The 20,736-nt window shown below is 52.0% G+C and overlaps 1 protein-coding gene across 2 annotated transcripts in view; it reads right to left on the reverse strand.

Moving 5' to 3' along the window:
- Positions 1–20,530, reverse strand: part of GPI (glucose-6-phosphate isomerase) — a 34,062-nt gene extending 13,532 nt beyond the window's left edge. Inside the window, exons 1-12 of one of the 2 annotated variants that reach the window (XM_020897728.2) lie at positions 20,442–20,494; positions 18,105–18,417; positions 17,717–17,782; positions 16,209–16,355; positions 15,147–15,237; positions 14,743–14,811; positions 13,198–13,317; positions 6,838–6,921; positions 6,564–6,710; positions 5,749–5,820; positions 5,244–5,288; positions 3,899–3,952 (exon numbers count right to left, since the gene is read on the reverse strand). In XM_020897728.2, coding sequence (XP_020753387.1) covers positions 3,899–3,952; positions 5,244–5,288; positions 5,749–5,820; positions 6,564–6,710; positions 6,838–6,921; positions 13,198–13,317; positions 14,743–14,811; positions 15,147–15,237; positions 16,209–16,330 — 804 coding nt within the window. In that variant the 5' untranslated portion in view covers positions 16,331–16,355; positions 17,717–17,782; positions 18,105–18,417; positions 20,442–20,494. Of the gene's footprint in view, positions 1–3,898; positions 3,953–5,243; positions 5,289–5,748; positions 5,821–6,563; positions 6,711–6,837; positions 6,922–13,197; positions 13,318–14,742; positions 14,812–15,146; positions 15,238–16,208; positions 16,356–17,716; positions 17,783–18,104; positions 18,418–20,441 lie in introns of both variants that reach the window. The other variant, XM_020897730.2, reaches the window with a different exon arrangement.
- Between the last annotated feature and the right edge of the window lie 206 nt (positions 20,531–20,736).

Genomic DNA, 20,736 nt, shown 5'->3' on the forward strand with positions numbered 1-20,736 from the left:
CAGTTGGTTCCTGAACCTGCAGCTGGACAGCCTTGCCTCTACCACCTGTGCATGAGCCTGCAGTTGGTTCCTGAGCCTGCAGCTGGACGGCCTTGCCTCTACCGACCTGTGCATGAGCCTGCAGTTGGTTCCTGAGCCTGCAGCTGGACGGCCTTGCCTCTACCACCTGTGCATGAGCCTGCAGTTGGTTCCTGAGCCTGCAGCTGGACAGCCTTGCCTCTACCGACCTGTGCATGAGCCTGCTGTTGGTTCCTGAACCTGCAGCTGGACGGCCTTGCCTCTACCGACCTGTGCATGACCTTGGGTCTTTCAACTGCACATGGTGAGCCACCTCTGGCTGCCCGTGCTTGTTCCTGGCTCCTGAGGCTGCCCCTGGCAGGCTAGCTCTGCCCCAGTTCAGCTCGCCAGAGGTCATCTAAGACATTTGGTTCTTTCCTAGACTCACCTGTGACTTTTGAGATTTCACTGGACAGACCCAGTTTCCTGAACTTGTTCCACAGACTTACCTGACAAACTCTACTCACCTGTGCTTAACTCACCCTGTGAGACGCAAGAATAAAACCTGTCCCCTGTGCAGACTCCATAGATCTTACCTGAGAAACTCAATTCCACATACCTGCACCTGGGCACAACTCATCATCATAAGACATCTGCCAAGAAGCAGTTCTACCTTCCTATCTTGACCTTACCTGGGAGAGCCAGCTCCTGAGATCTCCCCTGAGACAACTCCCTCTATACACCTGTCTTCACTTCATATTCTCAGAGATCATCTAAGAAACCCAGTTCTTTCTAGATAAACGTAACTCTGGCTCCGCAGGCCTCACTTGACAGATCTACCTACTTGTTCCTGACCTCAACTGTGGGACAGAATTTAATGAACCCAAATGTGGCTTTCCAACCTACTTCCAGCTTGCCTCTGGCTTAGAGCCTTAACCTGAAAAACTCAATCTACCTGCACTGAACCTCAGTTCCTCAGATTCAGAATACAAACCAGGGACTGACCTCAACAGCTCAGACCTCACCTGTTCAGGAACCAGGAGTACAAGCCTGTCTCTCGCCTCAACTCCTCTAACCTTACCTGACATACCTGCTCTGCACACCTGATACACAGAATTCCCGAACCTTCCAGATGGATGGATGCAGTGCTCCATCTCTTTGCCTGACTCCAGTTTTTCAATCTTTTCCCAGGGGCCTCTGGGCCACTGCCCTGAGATCACCAGAATTGCTATGACAACTGAGGACACAATTCTGACCTGGACTCAATCGCGGATTTCTAAGCCCACTTGTCAGACTCAGCTCTGTCTCTAACTGTCTTCAGCTCCAGTGTCCTTACCTAACCAACTCACTTCTGCCCAGATGTTGTCTCATCTCAGTTCCTCGGGTCTCCCCAAGACACCGAGTTACACACACCTAGTCTGGTTCTAGCTTCTGAGACCTCAAACAGATGTGGCTTTACAGATGACCCCTAGCAGACTCTGCTGTACAAACCTAACCTGAACAGACTCTTCCTGAAGACCTGACAGATTCCTGGCTGCTTGCCGTGGCCTGAGGGAAACCTGGTGAGAGTCAACTGGTGCCAAAAGGGGTCTGAGTGACTTGTGCCTCTGACACTTCTGGAGACTTTTATCTACCGTGAGCCTCTCACACCGCATCCTAGTGACGCAGCTCCTCAGCAATTCACCTGTCTGTCTTCACCTGCCCCGACTCCCTAGTCCTTACCTTTGATAACCAGGTACATGCCTACCACTTCCTCATCTGAGCACCTCAAACCCTACCCCAGCCAGACCCCAATACCACTGACACGTCCTGGGCTGGTCATGGAACCCCAGAGGCCTCAACAGCACCCTGAGCTCTGCCTGTTTCACTGGGTCTGGATGCTGAGAACCCGGAGGCTGACCTGGCTCAGGGGACTTTCTGATGTTTGTCTCATCTGAGTTCTAACAGCCGCACTTGAGTGATCAGCCATTAAATACCCGAGGCTCACTCTTCAGAGCCAGTCAGAGAGATCCCACTATAGACACCCATCCTGAACTCACAGATCCAGGTCTAAGTACCTGTCCATAATTTTGGCTCCTCAGATGCCACTCGACAGAATAAACATCTGAATTCTTCTAGAATCTCCCCTGTACCTTTACCCATCCTGGGGTTGCCTCTTCAGACATCAGCTGCACCTGGCCTGGCTCCTCTTCAGACATCATCAGCCAAAATGAGCTCCCCAATGTGTGCTGACTCTGGCTGAGCCCTGACAGACCCCCCAGTTTACCACCTCACCCCTGCCTAAGCCTGATATACAAGGATGCCCCATGGGCCCTGGACCGTGGCTGCGCCCTCTGGACACAGATGAGCCAGCCTCACCACTTACACATGCCTACGCCAGACTGAACTCTTCCGATCTTACCTCAGAGCCAGCACAATATCCCTGTATCTATTCTGATGATTCTCTCTCACCTGAGAGACCCTAGGTCCAGAAACTTCACCTGTCCCTGGCTCCTCAGATGTCACCTTCTCAATGCAGCAATATACAAGCAGGTCCCTCCAGGGATGTCTGGCCTGGCCCCAGAGGCCTCCACTGTGCCCACTCCAGGCACTTGGGCCTCACTAGCCAGTCCCAGCTCCATGTTCCTGTGTTCCTAGGCCTTACCTAGGAGACCCAGGTCTCTGTTTAAGCCACACTTCATCTCTTCAGGCTGGGTGGTTACAGGCAGTGAAAACCCAGGCTGGGACACAGCCCCGCTCTGCTGGGCTCCTTGGCTCACGGGAGACCCCGCACGGCCCTGACCACCACCTGCTCAGGCTTCAAGATCCCAGGGAGGAGGAGGATGGTGCCCCCTTCCTGTATCAGGCATGCATGCATTTTTTAGCAGCTGCACAGTCTCTCTCGACCGGGGCTCCTCATCTGAGCCACGCGACGCAGACAAGGATCTGAGTGACTCTTCTCAATTCTTCCAAGGATGGTACATAACTAGTCCCATTCTGGAAAGAAGTTAACTCATTACACAAAAGAGACGCCTTAGGGTATGAGGGCTTAATTCTCTCCCAGACTCCAAGGCCTTTACAGCTTTCAAAGGAGGTTACATCTCCAGATACTGCCACTCAGCAGAGAGCTTGTGGTATAAAGGCTTGGAATTGGCCCCAGGGGGAAATCCATCGATTAGAGGACGCTCTCTAAGGTACACCTGCCAAGGTCATGTGTTAGAGCCACACCACTGCACCCACACCACTCCCTGCACTGCATCCCTGCATCCCAAGCCTGCCTGCATTCTGCTGCCAGAGCCCTTCCTACACCACGGCTGCACTCGGGCCAGCCGCAGGGACAACTCTGGCTCACTGCTTGGCACCCACGGTGGCTCCAGCAGAGATGAACCTGTGGGACCGCCCGTGGCTAGACTGACCCACAGCTCTGCCCCCCAGCGGTGCTGGCTTTGCAAGCTGCCCAGCAGGGCCCCACCTGGCCCCAAGGCCTGGCACCTCCTCTCTGCCACCTCCAGCTGCCCCTGCAGCTCCTTTCCAAGCCTGCCCAGTCACACTCCTGCCGTGCCCTGCCCCTTGGCCTTTACAGACTGCGGCTATGGTTTAGAAAAAGGTCATCACTGAGAATAACTCACAACCTCAGCTCACCGAGGGGGATGGGGGTGGCTCCAGTTACCCCACTGTGGGTGCTACTGCAGGCACCCAAGGGAGTGTCACCCTGGCCCTGAAAGCCCCCCTCGGTGGGAGGGGGGCCATATCCTGACTGAGTGAAGCTACTCCTGCTCCCTGAGGACCTCCTGGCCTGTCCCATACCCAGGCATACAGCAGGTGCTCAATAAACACTGACCTGACACCACGGGCCCCTCACCTATGGCTTGACTTAGCCAAGGACATAATTCACCCGCCACAGGCAGGTGCCTTTACTTACATCCCAGAACTCGAACATGTTTTGAGGATCAATTCCAAACTCCTTCACTTTGGCCTAAAAAGGGGCAAAGGGAGAGAGAAGGAAGAAGCCAGGATTAGCTGCACGAGAACTGGAGCTGCAGGCATGAGGAGTCACGCTGTCCAAGCTTCAGGAGCGACACACCTTCCACAGAGCCCCCACCGGGGCGGGGCTGGAGCCGCCTGGGAGCCCAGGGCAGCACCAGGAGACGCCCGCCCCCGAGTCAGATGTCCGGCCAGCTCACACCCAGCACACCGGTGGCCTGGTACTGGCCAAGCCCTCCTGCTGAAGGGGAGCTGCACACTCACTGTGAGGACCCGGCCCCCACACTGCTCTGCAAGAGCCACCGCCCAGACCCAATCCCCGGGACATCTGGGAAACCGAGTCCCGGACTGGAACCTGAGCACAGGCAGGGGCCACCTCCCAGGCCAGGGAACAGACAACCTGGACACCTGCCCAGCCCTTCCAATAATGGGTTGGTGACTGCACCCCAGGAAGCCTTCAGGGGATGACCAATCTTACTCTATCCTCTACACTGACAGGGTCAGCAGCCTCCTCCCTAGACCCCACATGAGACGCCCTACTCTCCGGCTCTACCTGCAGGTGGTGGACATCTGTGCTGTGGTTGGCCAACCCTAAGATGTCTTGCTCACAGGCAGGACTCATTGAAATGAGTTGACTCATTGGAAAAGACCCTGATGCTGGGAGGGATTGGGAGCAGGAGGAGAAGGGGACGACAGAGGATGAGATGGCTGGATGGCATCACCGACTTGATGGACATGAGTTTGAGTAAACTCCAGGAGTTGGTGATGGACAGGGAGGCCTGGCGTGCTGTGATTCATGGGGTCGCAGAGTCAGACACGACTGAGTGACTGAACTGAACTGAACTGAACATCCTTATGTGAGAAATAAGCCTGGCATGATGCAGTCCATGGGGTCACAAGAGTCCACCATGACTTGGTGACTGAACAACCACCCTACCCATACCTGGCACATCTTGTCTGTGGGGAGGCCAGTGGCAGAGGCCAAGGGAGGTCACACGTGTGGAATGTTGTGGTTATCAGTCAGGCCCCGGGAAACCGGTGGGGCTAATGTGATCCCACTGACTGCAAGTCCCTCATGGAGCAGCAGCAGTGTGTCTGCCTGTAGAAGTGGCAAGTATGGCTTGCAACTCACATCCCCCGGAGGCAACCAATCCTTCTTGGCTGAGCCAAGATCCCTGACGCTGTCAGCACATGTCAGCTCATGTACTTGGAAAGGCCATGACCCTGACCTGGCCGGGGCCCCAACCCAGGGTGGTGGTACAGGAACCCCCGTGGGCACTTACAGTGTTGGTGGACAGGGCAACAAAGTGTTTCGCGACTGCAGAAGGCTGCAAGAGACAAACCAAGTTAGACCACACTCACCCTGGGGACCACCCCCAGGGACAGTGACCCTCCTGCCTCTGGAGAGACCCAGGCCCTGCATGGGGCCCACCGCCTCCAGTTCTTGGTTCTGAGGCTGCTGGAGGAGGCCCAAATCAAGGCAGAGTGGGCAGAGTGGTCAGAGGCGGGCTGGCCCATCCTACCTCACAGGCACACGAGGCCCAGGGTGCCTCCCCTGTAAACTTGGCAGGGCCAGGGGTAGAGAGGCTCCGCAGGGCCAGTAGCCTTAAAGAAAGGGCCCTCAGCCGTTAGAGCAGGGTCTGCACCTGGGGCCTGTCTGGGCTGGCAAAGCTGAGTATCTTAACCAGAAAGGCTGCCTCCTGCTGCCAACTTCAGGGGAAACCGGCTACAGGGCTGGGTAGACCCACTCTGTCCTTCCCGGCCTGCCCACTGCCCATGAGCACTCACGTCCTTGGCCGACAGCAGAAACCACTCCTTCGCCGTCTCTGCGTTCGTGATGGTCTCCTGGGTGGTGAAGGTCTGCAGGCAGAGAGTACAGCAGTTGGTTCCCAGCTGATATGGCCCTGAGCCAGAGCTCAGCAGCAAAGGCCACATGGATGCCCAGTTATCACAAGGAGCAGTGCATGCGGGTCAGTGAGTTACTCCACATCACCTCCACCCACATGTCCACAAAGCCCCGATCGGTGTGTCTCTGGGGCAGAGGCCTGGAAGCAGCAGTGTCATCCTGTGATTCCAGAACTTCACAGAGGAACCACAGGTCAAAGGTTAGAACATCCGCCAGGAGAGCTGCTGTGGCCTGGGGTTCCTTCAGCCCAGACTTGGCTGTATCTCAAAATCCAGGTGGAATTAATTCTTAATATTTAATGTGTACGGAGTAAGCAGAGTGTAAATGACAAAAAAGCAAAATGCTTATGTTATCTGGGCCTGGCTCTGGGATGAGAAAGGAGCAGACGTCAGGGACAAATCTCTGACAGAGACAGGAATGGTCCTGGGCTGAGCAGATTCAGCCAAGTGAGCGGGTGTTGCCTCAGACGGAGGCACACGTGGACCAGTGTGGCTTTCATCGGGTGAACTGTGTTGGCCACCAGGTAAGGAACGGTCTGAGGGTACCTGTGCCCACCAGAGCTACAGAGCACAACTCATTCAGAGCAGGCGGGAGGGTCCAGTGTGCAGGGCGGCGGCAAAGCACCCACTCCCCCTCACCCCTGCTCCCACCCCAACGCACACAGGGCTGGGAGACAGACCGGGGCTGAAGCCCGTACCTTGGAGGCAATGATAAAGAGAGAGGACTCGGGGTTCAGGGTGGCCAGCGTTTTGGCAATATGAGTCCCGTCAATGTTGGAGACAAACCAGACCCGGGGACCTTCTGCAGAGTACGGCTTGAGGGCTTCAGTCACCATGAGGGGTCCCTGTGGGGAGATGGAGCATCAGAAAATAAGATTCCCCAAGTGGCGAGAACAGCCAGGTCCCATCTCTGGGGAAACTCAAGCCCTGGATGGGACCCCCTCCTCTATCCCAAGTCAGCCCACTCCTTACCAGGTCAGAGCCACCAATGCCGATGTTGATGACGTCCGTGATGGCCTTGCCCGAGTACCCTTTCCATTCACCGCTCCGGACACGCTGGCACAGAGCAGGGAGATGTCATCAGCCCAAACCCCTGAGTATAAACTGCTGTTCAAAAGCATCATTACTTCTGTATCCTTACACTTTAGTTCCAACTTCCCAGCCCTCAGAGAGGCCTACTGAGACCACAGTGTCACATTCCTGTCACTCAGGCAGGGACTAGACCCTCATCATCAACTAGACCCTCGTCCATCATGAGTAAGGGTGCAAGGGAGAGGCGATATCCCCATCTCATAACCAGCAACATTAGCAGAATGAGCAAAACAAGAATGAACTTTCAGCAGAACCTAACATGACAGAGGCCAAGAGATGTGAAACGCCAACTACTGTGACCAGTCTATGCCAGGGACAGGAATGACAGACAGGCAGCCAACCTCCATGTGCTCCGAGGGTGCCCTGCCTCCTCAGCCACACTACTCTAGGCACAGGTGCAGAGTGAACCCCACAGAGGCGTGGGTGCAGAGTGAGCCCCCCATGGTGTAGAGGGCTATGAACCCACTGGAATACTGCAAAAGTGGTGGAGCGGGACCTCAGAAGCCGGGTCATGAAAGACCATGCAGCTTCTGCCTCGCTCTCTTAGATCGCTCGCTTTGGGGAAACCATGTACGACGTTATAAGAAGACTCAGTTGTGTGAAGAAGCCATTGCGGTGAGGAATGGCAGCCTTCTTCCAACAGCCAGAGCCAACTCACCACCCATGAGTAGGAACCACCTTGGAAAAGAATCCTCCAGAACCCTTCAGATAACTGCAGCCCTGGCCAACATATCTTGAGTACAACCTCAAGAGAGACGCCCCCCTAAACCAAGACCAACCAGTTAAGCTTGAATTTCTGACCCACAGACACTGTGTGTGCATGCGTGCGTGCAAAGTGACTTCAGTCGTGTGAGACTCTTTGTGGCCCTATGGACTGTAGCCCACCAGGCTCCTCTGTCCATGGGATTCTCTACGCAAGAACACTGGAGTGGGTTGCCGTGCCCTCCTCCAGGGGATCTTCCCAACCCAGGGATCCAACCCATCGCTCTTACGTCTCCTACCCTGGCAGGCGGGTTCTTTACCACTAGCACCACCTGGGAAGCCTCCATAGAAATTTCGAGATGGTAAATATTTACTGCTATCTTAAATCAAGTTTTGGTGCAATCTGTTATATAATAAATAACTAATGCAGATGTTGGCACTAGAAGTAGGGTATTACCATAAGGAAAATTTAGAAATATGGGTAAAAGCTAAAAGAGCCCTCAGGAGAGTTAATAAAAGCCTGGAAGAGACTGTTAGCAGAGGTTTAAAAGTCCTCGAGGGGGTTGCTGATGTAGATTTAAAGAAATAGGAGCAAAATATTATTGGGAATTGCAAGAAAGAAAATCCTTGTTATATAGTCAAAAAAAACTTAGTAACATGCTTGTATGTTAATAATGCTGCCTGCATTAATCAGGGGAGGGTGAAGTAGGGCTTCCCTGGTAGTCCAGTAGTTACGAATCTGCCTGCCAATGCAGGGAACACTGGGTTCAGTCCTTGGTCAGGGAGGATTCCACACGCCGTGCGGTAACTAAGCCTATGTGCCACAACTACTAAGCCCAAGCACCTAGAGCCCGTGCTCCACAACAAGATAGCCTCCCCTCATTGCAACCAGAAAAAACTCACATGTAGTAATAAAGACCTGGTGCAGCCAAAATAAATAAATAAATAAAATTTTTAAGCAGGGCAAGTAAAAGAATCCCTATTTTGATCTATTATGATCTGGATGACCTAGCTACAGAGTTTTCAGGCTGTTATAAATTGCCTGGCTTCTTAGTGCTTACAGTAAAATGCAAGCAGAGAGAAATAAACTTAATGAAGAACTTTTCAACAAAAAGAAGCCAGTAACTGTAGGATCTGAAAATTCCCAGCCTCTCCAGGCAGTAATTGATTCTGAAATTAAGAGATGGATGTGGCAAAGATCACATCCAAGGTACTGTAACAAAAACTTCAAAAGGTAAAACAGATTGTGCAGACCTCAGAGAGAAGTAAGGTGGTAACAGAGAATATTTTAGCTGAAGATAAGGCTTCCAAAAACTTCGCTGTCCAGTGGTTAGGACTTGGTGTTCTCACTGCCAGGGCCTGGGCTCAATCCCTGGTCAGGGAACTAAGATCCCACAAGCTGTGTGGCACAGCTAATGATATTTTTAAAAGCCCACGTTTCTTTTAAATTTTTTTTTTAGCCACACTGCATGGCATGCAGGATCTTAGTTCCCCAACCAGGGATCGAACCTGTGCCCCCTGCAGTAGAAGTGTGGAGTCTTAATCACTGGACCACCAAGGAAGTCCCCCTCAAAACCCACATCGCTATAGGCAGTGAGCAGACTGAAAAAACCAGGCAGTTACAAACACAAACTACCTTTCATGTAAAAAAGATAACTAAGAGCAAAGCCAAAAGCCTTGAGGAATGATGCCTACACCTTGAGTCCTAATCAAGCATCTGGTGAATTTCAGAACTGCTCTGGACCCGGTGCTCTGTGACAACCTGGAGGGATGGGGTGGAGAGGGAGTGGGTGAGGGGTTCAAGAGGGAAGGGACCCGTGTGTGCCTATGGCTGATTCATGCTGATATATGGCAGAGGCCATCACAAAATTGAAAAGTAATTATTTTCCAATTAAATAAAAAAGAACTGCTTTGGATCAATGATTCCTGTGTGCCTCCCACTTTCCTCCGTTTTTGCAAGGGAATTATCCTATATAGGTATCCTATGCCTATCTCACCACTGTATGTTGAGTGTGTGTGAGGAAAATAATCTATTTAATTCACATATCTTCAGGTCAAAAGGAATTGCATTTAAGTTATGTTAAAAAAAATACAGACATATCTGAACCTAATTTAGATTATGAAGTTCTTGACTTCTAACTGATACTGTAATCTGATACGGCATTAAGAGAAAGAGAATGGGGTGTTTTGCATGTGGAAGAAACAGGATGAATTACTGGGAGCCAGAAGGCAGACTACGATAACCAACATCCAAGACGGTTCCCTCACCTACTGGCACTGCATTCATGATCTTGTGCAGTCCCTTCCCACTTTGATCAGAGTTCACCTGTACAACCAACAGGGTATTACAGAAAAGAAAGAGAAACTTCAAATGCTAGCTCAAGGTAATAAAAGGCCTTGAGGCAGTCTGCCTTGCTTTCTGTTGCATCAGTCACTCTGGGAAAAATCAGCTACCTGGTCATGTCGTCGTTGTATAGTCGCTAAGTTGTTGTTTAGTCTGACTTTTTTGATCCTATGGACTGCAGCCTGCCAGGCTCCTGTGTTCACGGGATTTCCCAGGCAAGACTCCTGGAGTAGGTTTCTTGCCAAGATCACTGGAGTAGATTTCAGATGCCATTTTCTCCTCCAGGATCTTCCTGACCCAGGATCGAACCCATGTCTTCTGCATTAGCAGATGGACTCTTTACCACTGAGCCAACAGGGACGCCCGTACCTTACTTCATGCATTTCAACCTTACTTTCACACTGTTCTTCCCAAAGCAGCTGCTTTCCATACATCCATGTTGGGATGAAATGGGGCTTAAGGCCCCAAGCTGAATATATAATCATCAAGAAACAACTACATGGTATGTGTAAATAAAATACAGATACTTTTCAAGAATGCTTTTGGAGACAAGAACACTGATCAAAAGCCCCTAGGAGTATGAAACTATACTAACAGGCTTACGAAATAACACTGCGGAGTTATTTTCTTTCACTCATAGAACTTTCATGGTCCTTTTTCCTTTTAAACTTTTTCTTTATTATAGCAAAACAACGTTAAATTTCAGAAGGGAATAGAAATACTTATGGACCTGCTAATATCTATACATTACATCCTGCTTGTTTTTTTTAAGCTATCTGTAAAAGATACTACTATATTCACCTTTCAGAGGTTTCTAAAAAGTATGCAAGCAGTCAGAGTGTAACCATGCAAATATTCAATATAATGAGGACACTCAAATAGCCTGTGGAGAGGTTCACAAGGTGAGGAACTAAAGCATCCCAAAAGTCAGCACCAACTGCTGGTGAAGAGCATTTTGGGAGAAGGTCTTCCAGCCCCCATCAAGCCTTCAGATGAATGTGACCTTGGGCCAACACCTTGACTACAACCTTATAAGACCGGAGCAAGAATCAATCAACCGAAATGTTGACTGTCGTTTTCAGCTGCTAAATTCTGAAGTATCTGTTACATACTGATAGGAAACTAATATACATGGATTTCCCAAAACCAGTAAGACGCGGTAACTTTATTTCTTTTAGATAATAATCAACTGCAATGAGCACTTTTCCATCAATACAGAAAGAAAAATAAATCTCTCAGCTTTTCAACCCTCAATCTCATCATCAGTTTTGTTATAATAAAGCTTCCAAGAGGGGAAACTTTGTGTGTCTTTACTAGAACCACATATACCCTTTATTTGACCAGATGGGTGTCTAACGAAACCCACCAGTTCTGTAACTTCCCTTTTTGACTTCACAGCATATCCTGAATAGAAGAGCAGGTCAACGGAGCTGTAGGTACCTAATTCCTAACGGTGCCCAGGACTACAGTATATGAACATACACTGATTTTACTGGTCAGTCCTCTGATAAATAAGGGCAGGCTGTTTTCAGGTTTTGCCATGACAATCAAGGTCACAGTGAACATTCTCACCCAATCTTGGTGAACTTTTGAGAGCACAGCCCTGGGGAGTGTTCCTCACCAGGGAAATGCTGCTGTTCAGCAGCTTTTTTGTACTATAAATACCCATCAGTCTGAGTCAGGTACTTCAGCAGCCAGCTCTAAGGGAGGGTTCTCCTGGAAACAGCTTCCCAGACAACAAGTGCCACACACTCTCCTCCTGGCATGCCTCTGCACACCAAGGCTGACCAAACAGAGCACCAAGCTTCATACAGAGCTATCAGTTCTTGCGCTCACACCTGATAGCTGGAAACACCCTTTGTTGTTGTTGTTCAGTCACTAAATTGTGTCCCACGCTGTGACCCCACAGACTGCAGCACGCCAGGCTCCTCTGTCTTCCACTCTCTCCTGGAGTTTGCTCAGATTCATGCCCACTGAGTTGGTGATGCTATCTAGCCATCTCACCCTCTGCCGCCTCCTTCTCCTTCTGCCTTCACTATGACCCGTCTGATGTGGGTGGCCCAGCACAGCATGGCTCATTGCTTCACTGAGTTACAAAAGCCTCTTGACCACGACAAAGCTGTAATCCATGAAGGGGGGAAACGCCCTCCCCTCCACCCAAAGCCCATCAGCAGCACCATCCACTGTGAAGGGACATTCTGGAACTCAGATTCCAATCAGGATCCCAAGACTTTCTCACCATGTGAAGTCCTACTTGGCTGCCTTTGCCTCTAGGATGGATGCCCAGATCGCCTCCCGCTATTTCAGTTGGAAGATGGCTCTCATCCAAAGTGACCAGACTTTGACCAGCCACACGTGGTGGACACTGCTCCCAGGGAAAAGCTGACCAAAGCTTAGATTATCACTCCCAGAGCACATATCATCCACACACACAGACATGCACAGGCCCACAAACAGTCCAGCCCACAGACATCACCCTTGCACCATAGGCTTGAGGACATCCATGAACTCTTGCAGAACCATCCCTGGGGTAGATACTGAGCAACGGCAATATATGTGGGGAACTCCCCAGTGGGTCTCTGAGGCAACCCCAACACCCACAGAGAAGGAGGAGCACAGTTATGTGCATTAATGCTGGAGCAGGGACAAGCTGCATGTGTGTGTACACATGTGGGTGTGTGTGCTTCAAAGAAGAGACGACAGACAAGCTAGTGCATGCACAAGAAACTTCTGCAAGATTTAACAGGAAATAAAGACTGCTCTGGAAATCTGGCAGGGGTGTGGTCAAGAAAATCCTAAATTTTAAGTTTTATCTAGTTCTAGGCCAGGAAATAAAGATCTATGACTTAAGAGGTTACAAAAAGCAAGTACTTCCCCGACTATTCCATCCTCCAGAGGCCTCACTTTTCTTTTCAGATCTCTGTCCTGGCCAGACTGTCACTGTGAGCCTACAGGTATTACAGTTCAGGAAGAAGGCTGCTCCACGGCTGCTAGTAGTGGGTTCCCCGAGAACAGGGTTAGGGGAATCCGTGCCTTAGCAGAGCCCCCCATGGCCAGCAATCACACCCACTGCCCCCACCTCAGGTTACTGAGAGCTGGGGTCCTCTCCAAGGAGAGTGGAAGGGCAGCCCATCCAGACCCCTAGATTCCCAAATACAAGCACACACATGGCTACTGGGAAGTCCAGCCCATACCTGACAGAAAGCCTTCATCTTCTCCAGGACTCTGTTGACCTCTGGCATCACATCCTTACCATCCACCAAAATGGGTGCGTTTGAGCGGTTCCGAAGGGCTACGTGCAGCACAGCCCGATCCTGGGGGCGAGAGTCAGCGTGTGAAGGCCCTCGGCCCACTGCAGCCACACACCCAGCTGCACCCAATGGACATTCAGGCCCTAAGGTCTTCAAGTGTTTGGACTCATACAGAGAACCCACTGTGTGTTCACAGAAGTAGGGACCGCCCCAGGATCCAGGGGAGGTGGGGACCAAGGCAAGTGGCCCTTGCTTTCTGTGCTACAGATAGTCACAAGGGGAGAGAGACCAGAACGGGCCTAGGACAGGCCCCAGTGAGCCCCGGATGTTCAGGGCATGCAAGGTCAAGGAAAGCTGAATGGAGTGAGCGAAGGCAGGCTGGTGGCAACACAGGCCAGCGACAAGCAATAAGTGGCTACAGAGGACCAACGCTCATGGAGCCCAGTCTCACCTTCCTGGTAAAAAGTTCACGGTGCTTGTTGGCACCTTTTGAAAAGTGTCCCGGCCCCTTGAAAGTGGAGCAAAGCAGGCAACTCAACCTTCCCTCACCAAGGGTTTCATCACACCCAACACCGGAAACCAAAACAGATCCTAAGTCTGTGATAGGTGCCAAGCAGCTGGCCTTATCAAGTTGAGAACAACAGTCCCATCGAGCTTCGGGCAGCACAGCCCTTGAAAGAAACACATCTGAGACTCTGGAGGGACAGGAAGGGATGATCTTAGGACTCCAACCCAGGGAGAGGCTCGCTAAGGTGGAGGGCTTCATGCCACACTACGTTCACCCTGTCCAGCCTCACTTCTGAGCCATGTTCTGTAGGCAATGAAATGACCCCTCCAGGAAGCCCTCCTTCATTGCAGCCTCCCTCAGACTGCCCAGCAGTGAAAGACAGAATGTGTTTGAATCCTGACTCTGCCACTTAAAGAGAATGACATTAGATAAGTGACTTGATCTCTGAGTTTCAGGTTCCCTGTATGTAAAAGGAGACTAAGAACATTATGAGGATGACGTTCTGAGTGCTCAGTGATTCTTATGCCTCCAAGGCTTCCACAGCGATTCAGGAACAGTGTGGCCCAGACCTGGCCCTGCCATAGCTTCCTGCTAACTCCGCCCAATGAGACTGATTTTGACAGGAGTCTGGTTTTCACTAACTAATGAAACTTGCAGCAAGAACAGATCAGAGTTCATTTCTCTGACCATGTCTTGAGAAGACCTCTCCCTGCAGGCTTGAGAGCTGCGGTCCCCAGGCAGACACAGACACCGGAAACCATCCACGCTCACCAGACCTAGACTGCAGGCTTGGGGAAGACACACCCCAAACCCTGCAACTTGCTTGAGGAAACAGACCTTCAGGTCCCTCGTTAAGCAAAACCATTGCCTAAGAGGAGGAGCATGACACAAGGCAATGCTGCAAACAGCCAGATGCACCCCAAAGGGAACCAAGAGGCTGTGGAGGCTGTGCAGAGACTGCTGTCCACCGACCAGCTCACCTCAGTGAAGTTGATCTTCTCACCGGTAAACATGCGCTCCCGGGCAGCCTCCACACCCCTGGACTTAGCCTGAGAAGAGAAGACATTGAGAGGCGGTCCCACCCACGATGGTCAAGAGTCCAACCCCCAAGCACAAGGCTTGGTGCAGCTCCCCGTGGGACTGACGGATGGCTGCAGCCCGCCACCCTCCCCCACTGCCTGGGAAGGGTCTGCTCGGACATCCGGGCACTGGGTCCCCTGGGATGCCAGTCAGAACCTCTGCCAGGGGAAGGGGCACACAGGCAGTGACTGAGATCCACTAAGAGAAGGAAGTAAAGATGCTCAGGGGTCTGGGGGCGCCAGGAAGCCCTGCTCGCCTGCCACATCATGGATCACCGGTCAAGCCCTCCGAAGCAGAACATTACCAGGTCCACCAGCATCTGCATCACAGTCTCCGTCACCAGGTTCTTGGAGTAGTCCACCAGAATATGCCCATGGTTGGTGTTGAGGTTCAAGCTGCAGAAAGATACCAGAAGCTGCCCACCACACCCCAGACTGCTCCCCGACGAGATGCTTCCAGAAAAACCATCCTCCCTATGCCAAATCCAAACAAGCCTCAGCTGGCCAGCACAGTGGTGTCCTCTGTCACCTGCCCGCCCACCCATCTGACCTGCAGCAGGAGCAGCACAGTGCAAGACACTGGGTGAGGGGCTCTTCCTCCGCGAAAACTGAGCTGGGGGATGGGGAGACAGAGTTGGGAGCACTGCCACCGCCTTGGCCAGGGAGTGACCATTCTGGCCCAGGGCTCCTGAGACCCAACCTTCTCAGGGAAGAAGGCCCCGGAGGGCAGGGCTGGCCATCAGGGACCTCAAATCTGGCGCCACAGATCTCCCCTGCCCAATACCTGCACCAATGGGTTGGCCATTCCCAACCCCCAAGATTTCCTCTTTTACCTCTCGTTCACGGGTCTCCGGATCTAGCCTCCAGGGGAGGAATCACAGCCCCACCTCTCCAGCCTTCCACCGCGGCTCCCCGCAAATCCCGCGGGCCTGTCCCACCCTTAACCACACCCCACAGATGGTCCATTCTAAGCCAGGACCGCATGAAGTGGAGAGCAGCCCTTCCGTGCCTGCTGCGTCAGCGAGGGCCCTTGCTCACAACCGCGGAACGATGGGCTGCTTCTGCCGGCCAGGACTGATGGGCGCATAGGGGAGGGAAGAGAGATGTCCCTTTGGAGGGGAAGCGGGGAGCGGGGCACTCCTCCAGACGAAGCTGCCGGGGCCCCGAGACCTCAGGCGAGCACCCGGAAACCTGCTTCAAGGAGGCGTCAAGGACGAAGTGCGGCCTGGGCGGGCCCGGATCCCTGGCCGCCCACCCCCGGGGGACCGCCACCCCGCCCTGTGGGCCCCGGCCCTGCACCTCGCGGGCCCGCGAGCCGCATCCCGGTGCGGCACGGCCGCGCCCCCGTTCCCGTCCCGCGCACGCACCTGAAGCGGTTAAAGCGGTCCCTGTCGCCTTCGAAAAGGCGGCGCAAGTTGAGGTCAGAGCCGTGCTGCTCGTACCACGTCTTCAGTTTCTTGAACTGCGGGTCCTGGGTGAGCGCGGCCATGGCGTGAGTGGCTGGGAACACGGACCTGGGCGAGCGCAGAGTAGGAAGCGTGGAGAGCGGCGCACAGCAGGCGGAGGGCCCCGGAGCGCAGCGAGCTTTATGGCGCAGGCGCCCGGCCCCGCCCCGCCCCCGGCCCCGCCCCGTCCCGCTCCTCCGTCCGCGCCCCGGGGGCAACCAAGCCCACAGCCAAGGATCCGGAGCCTCAGCTCTTCTCTCCTTGCTATCTGGCAGCCATTTGGACTGCTGCTACTTGCCAGCCTCTGCCTGGAATTGATTGGGGAACAGAGGCCGAGCTTCTGCCTGCTTCATTAGTTTATTCGTTCATTCACTTGACACAACTCCCTCCAGAACCTTCTGTGTTACAGGTAGTGTTCCAGGTGTTCGGGACGCTTAGGTGACAAGTAAAATATATGGCTTATCAGATGCTGGTAAGTGCTACTGAGAAAAGGGAAATTGAAAAGGGTGCTGGGAATAGAAGATGCAATTCTGAATAGAATGTTCAAGGCAAAACTCACTAAGGAGGTGACATTTCAGCAAAAGCCCGAAGAGGGTGAGAAAGCAAGCCACTTGGAAATCTGGGGGAGAAGTGTTCAGGCAAAGGGAAGAGGAGCTGCAAAATTCCTAAGGAAAGCACGCTGATATTTTAACAACAGCCAAGAGGCGAGTGTGGCTGAAGTGGAGTGAATGAGGGGAGAGTGATAGAGGATGAGGTCAGAGAGGGAAGGAAAGCAAGAAGTTATTGTGAGAACTTTGAGTTTTATTCCCACAGAGATGGGAAACCACTGAAAGGTTTAAACAAAGGGGGGACATACCAAAGGATCAGACCAACAATTCAGTAGGCATGAAAGTAAGGACAACAGATAGGATGCTACAACAAGAATGCAGACCAGGAACGAAGGTGTCAAGGTAGGAGGAGTTGGGCCTGGTGATCTATATATATATGGAGTGAAGAATTAAGAGAAAGAAAAAGAAGAGTCAATGGTAACATCTGGTTTTTTACCCAAATTCCTGGAAAAATGGAATTGCCATTGCATCTTGGGGAAATGCCAGTTTTAGGGGGAAGATCATTATCTTGTTTTTGACAAGTTTTCAAAACCTATCAGACATTTAAGTGGAGGTGTTGGGTATTCATGTCTGGAGAATGAGGAGGGATGGTTCAGGCAAGATGAAAAACTTGGGAGTCATGAGTGAATAGATAGCATTTGAAGTCATGAGCCTAGAGGAGAGTGTGGGTAAGACAGAGTCAATGTAGTCAGAGAGAAGAGGTCCAAGGACTGTGTACTCAAATTGAGCTTCTCCATCACCCAGTTCCCCCAGAAATGCCATCCATCCAGGAGTGTGCCATGTCCTGCTGCAGTCCTAGGCTTAGCTCTTCCTCTGACCTACCTCCCAGTACCGTGCTGTCACTGCCACTTCTGGCCTTTCTTTCTCTGCCCAGAATTATTTGAGTTCCTAAAGATAAACAAGGAAGAGAGAGGGGTCAGAGATTGAAGAGATGGTCACAGGACTTTGCAGGGAACAGCCCTGCCACATGGCCCTTATTTGTTCAGAGTTTTGGGTCATCTGTCAACTCTGAGGTTTAAATGGGCTTCCCACATCCAGCAGAACCCTGACAGTGCTAAACACCATCTGTTCCACTAGTTTCTGAGAAACCCTCCAATCACAGAGTTCCCATTCAAGCAGCTACCTGCACAGAACAGCACTCTCAACCCTCAATCCTGTGTTTCAGAACAGAACTCCATCCAACAGGAAGGCCAGTCTCAGTAGCTATTACCTATAACATCCACTTGCTCTATGATTCCTTTGATGACTCTCGACAGTAGGAGCCACTGCCTCCCTTCTTCTCAAGCAGGCTCTTTTCAATGATCACAGTAGACGTCTGTTTATCTGTTGTCTTGATCCAGAGCCACTACCTCTCACCCTTGGGTTTCTTCCTCTGCCTCCTTGACTGAATCAGAGATGAATATATGACTTAAGCCAGAGATGAACACATGACCTAAGTAGTCAGAAGTGAAAGTCACTCAGTTGTGTCCGGTTGTCTGCAATTCTGTGACTGTAGCCCACCAGGCTCCTCTGTCCATGGAATTCTGCAGGCAAGAATACTGGAGTGGGTAGCCATTCCCTACTCCAGGTGATCTTCTTAACCCAGGGATTGAACCTGGGTCTCCCACATTGCAGGCAGATTCTTTACCATCTGAGCCACCAGGGAAGCCCAAGACAGCCAAACAGGGACCCAAAGCCAGTAGGAAAAACTCAAAGTTTTTTTGTAGTGTTAAGCTGCCTGTCAGAAAGAACAGACCATGAAGAGAACCACCTCCAGAGAGATGGCAGAGTGAATCCCATCACCCAAGTTCATGGGGCCAGGCCAACTTGGTCTGCAGCTGCAGCACGAACCACTGATTTCCCCTCATCTTGATGTTGTTCTAAGCTAAGCTGTCATTTACAACTCCCAATTTTTCCAAAGATTTTATAGGTGTTCTCCTGCCCCCTGCCACACTATCTTCCCCAATGTCTACTTTCATCTACCTGAAACCCACAGGAGCAGCTTAGGTCCTAAAGATGAAGGAGGCAAGGCCTCCAATGATTACCTTTTTAAAGGTTTCATCATCTTTTTAACATTCTCTAGTGTACACCTCCAGCAGTTTGGCCTCTGTGATTCCCAGCAGCTTCAATTATTCCCAATTTCCCACCAATTCTCAGATCTCCCCATAATATTTTAACATTGTATGTCGAAATTCGAGTTATGTGGATTTTCTATATTAGCAGGAAAGTATGGTTACTTTCCTACTCCTGCTAGTTTACTGCATGCAGAGGAGCTCTTTGCTAAATTCTCTGCCACATAACCCTCATAGCACCCCATGAGGGATATCCCATTATCCTCTCCACATAACAGACAAGCTAAGAAATCTGAAAATAGCCATTCTGCTAGACTAAGAAGAGAATCAGTTCAAGGTTGCCCCAGTCTTGAACCCTGTTCTTAATCACAACCCTGCCCTGGTCCTGTCCTGGGCCACTTCCTGCCTCTTCAGCCTTGGGAAAAGGGTACAGGGAACGAGGAGGAGCAGGCAATTCTTTCAGGCCCTCTCCATCACCCCTCCCTTGCCACCCTTCTATATGAACACCAATTAAACCTTTAAATCTGACAGGGTAGAATTTTACAAGTGGAAATGGCCAAGAATGACATTTCCAAAGGCAAGGACAGCAACATAGGCAAAGGCAGAGAGGTAGGAGAATACAACCACTGGATCAACACTGCTCCCCTTGGGCTGGATCCGAGCCCGAGTAGGGCAGCAGAGAGGTTCTTACCAGGAAAGGAGCAGCGGGGCGGTGCGGGGGGGGTGCGTGCGGGGGTGGCAATCAGACACTGGGGTGTGGAGGTAGCCTCTCTAATCAAACCTTGGGGAGTGGGATGAGGTCTGGTTTAGAAAAATATTAAGGTAATTGTATATTTATAATGATAAAGTGGCTTCCCTCATAACTCAGTTGGCAAAGAATCTGCCTGCAATGCAGGAGACCTGGGTTTGATTCCTGGGTCGGGAAGATCCCCTGGAGAAGGAAACAGCAACCCACTCCAGTATTCTTGCCTGCAGAATCCTATGGACAGAGAAGCCTGGTGGACTACAGCCCATGGGGTAAGAGTCGGACACGACTTAGTGACTAACCCATATACTGACAAAAGTTAAACCTGTTTTCTACCACCATCCCCACAATCGGCTCCACATGCTGAGCCAAGCCCTGTCTGCAAACCGCACAGTACCAGTGTTCAGAAGTGGCTCTCTCAGAGGGTTCTATGCATCCAGACCCGGGGCTTACAACCACCATCCAAAAAAAACCTGGCTCTCAAAGTTCAATAGACCGCTCCAGTGCCAGGCACCTTCAAGTGCCTGGAAAAATGCTAGGAACCGAGAGAGGGGGGTGGATTAAAGGGTGGACCTAAGTCAGGCCTCAATTCAGGGCCGTTGGACAGGAGTCAGGCAGGGCATGGAGACCGGATCACCAGGACAAGGGCAAAGGGTAGCAGCAGTTCTGGGGATCGAGTTTGAAGGCGGTCGGCTGTGGGGCTATACACGCCGATGAATTTTCGCGAGCTGCTCCGAGGAGGCGCACCCACCGAGGATGCTGAGTCACGGTGACCTGGAAAGGGCGAGGAGTAGCGGTTCTCCGGAACTCCGAGAATCCCCCGGCACCCGCCACGCTCTCCAGAGGCGCGGTGCGCACGCGTCTAAGCACAGGGAAGGCGGGACCAGCGTAGGTAGCAAGCGAGCGGGGAGCGCACGCGTCTGCGTGTGGGCGCGCACGTCCGGGGGTGCACGTGTGCGCATGTCCCCGCGCTCTGACAGGCGCCGGCTCCTGACCGGTGAACTTGCAGACGCTTCTGCCCGCACGTCTGGGATGGACATATGCGC

Source organism: Odocoileus virginianus, chromosome 20, assembly GCF_023699985.2.
Source record: "Odocoileus virginianus isolate 20LAN1187 ecotype Illinois chromosome 20, Ovbor_1.2, whole genome shotgun sequence".
NCBI classification, from domain to species: domain Eukaryota; kingdom Metazoa; phylum Chordata; class Mammalia; order Artiodactyla; family Cervidae; genus Odocoileus; species Odocoileus virginianus.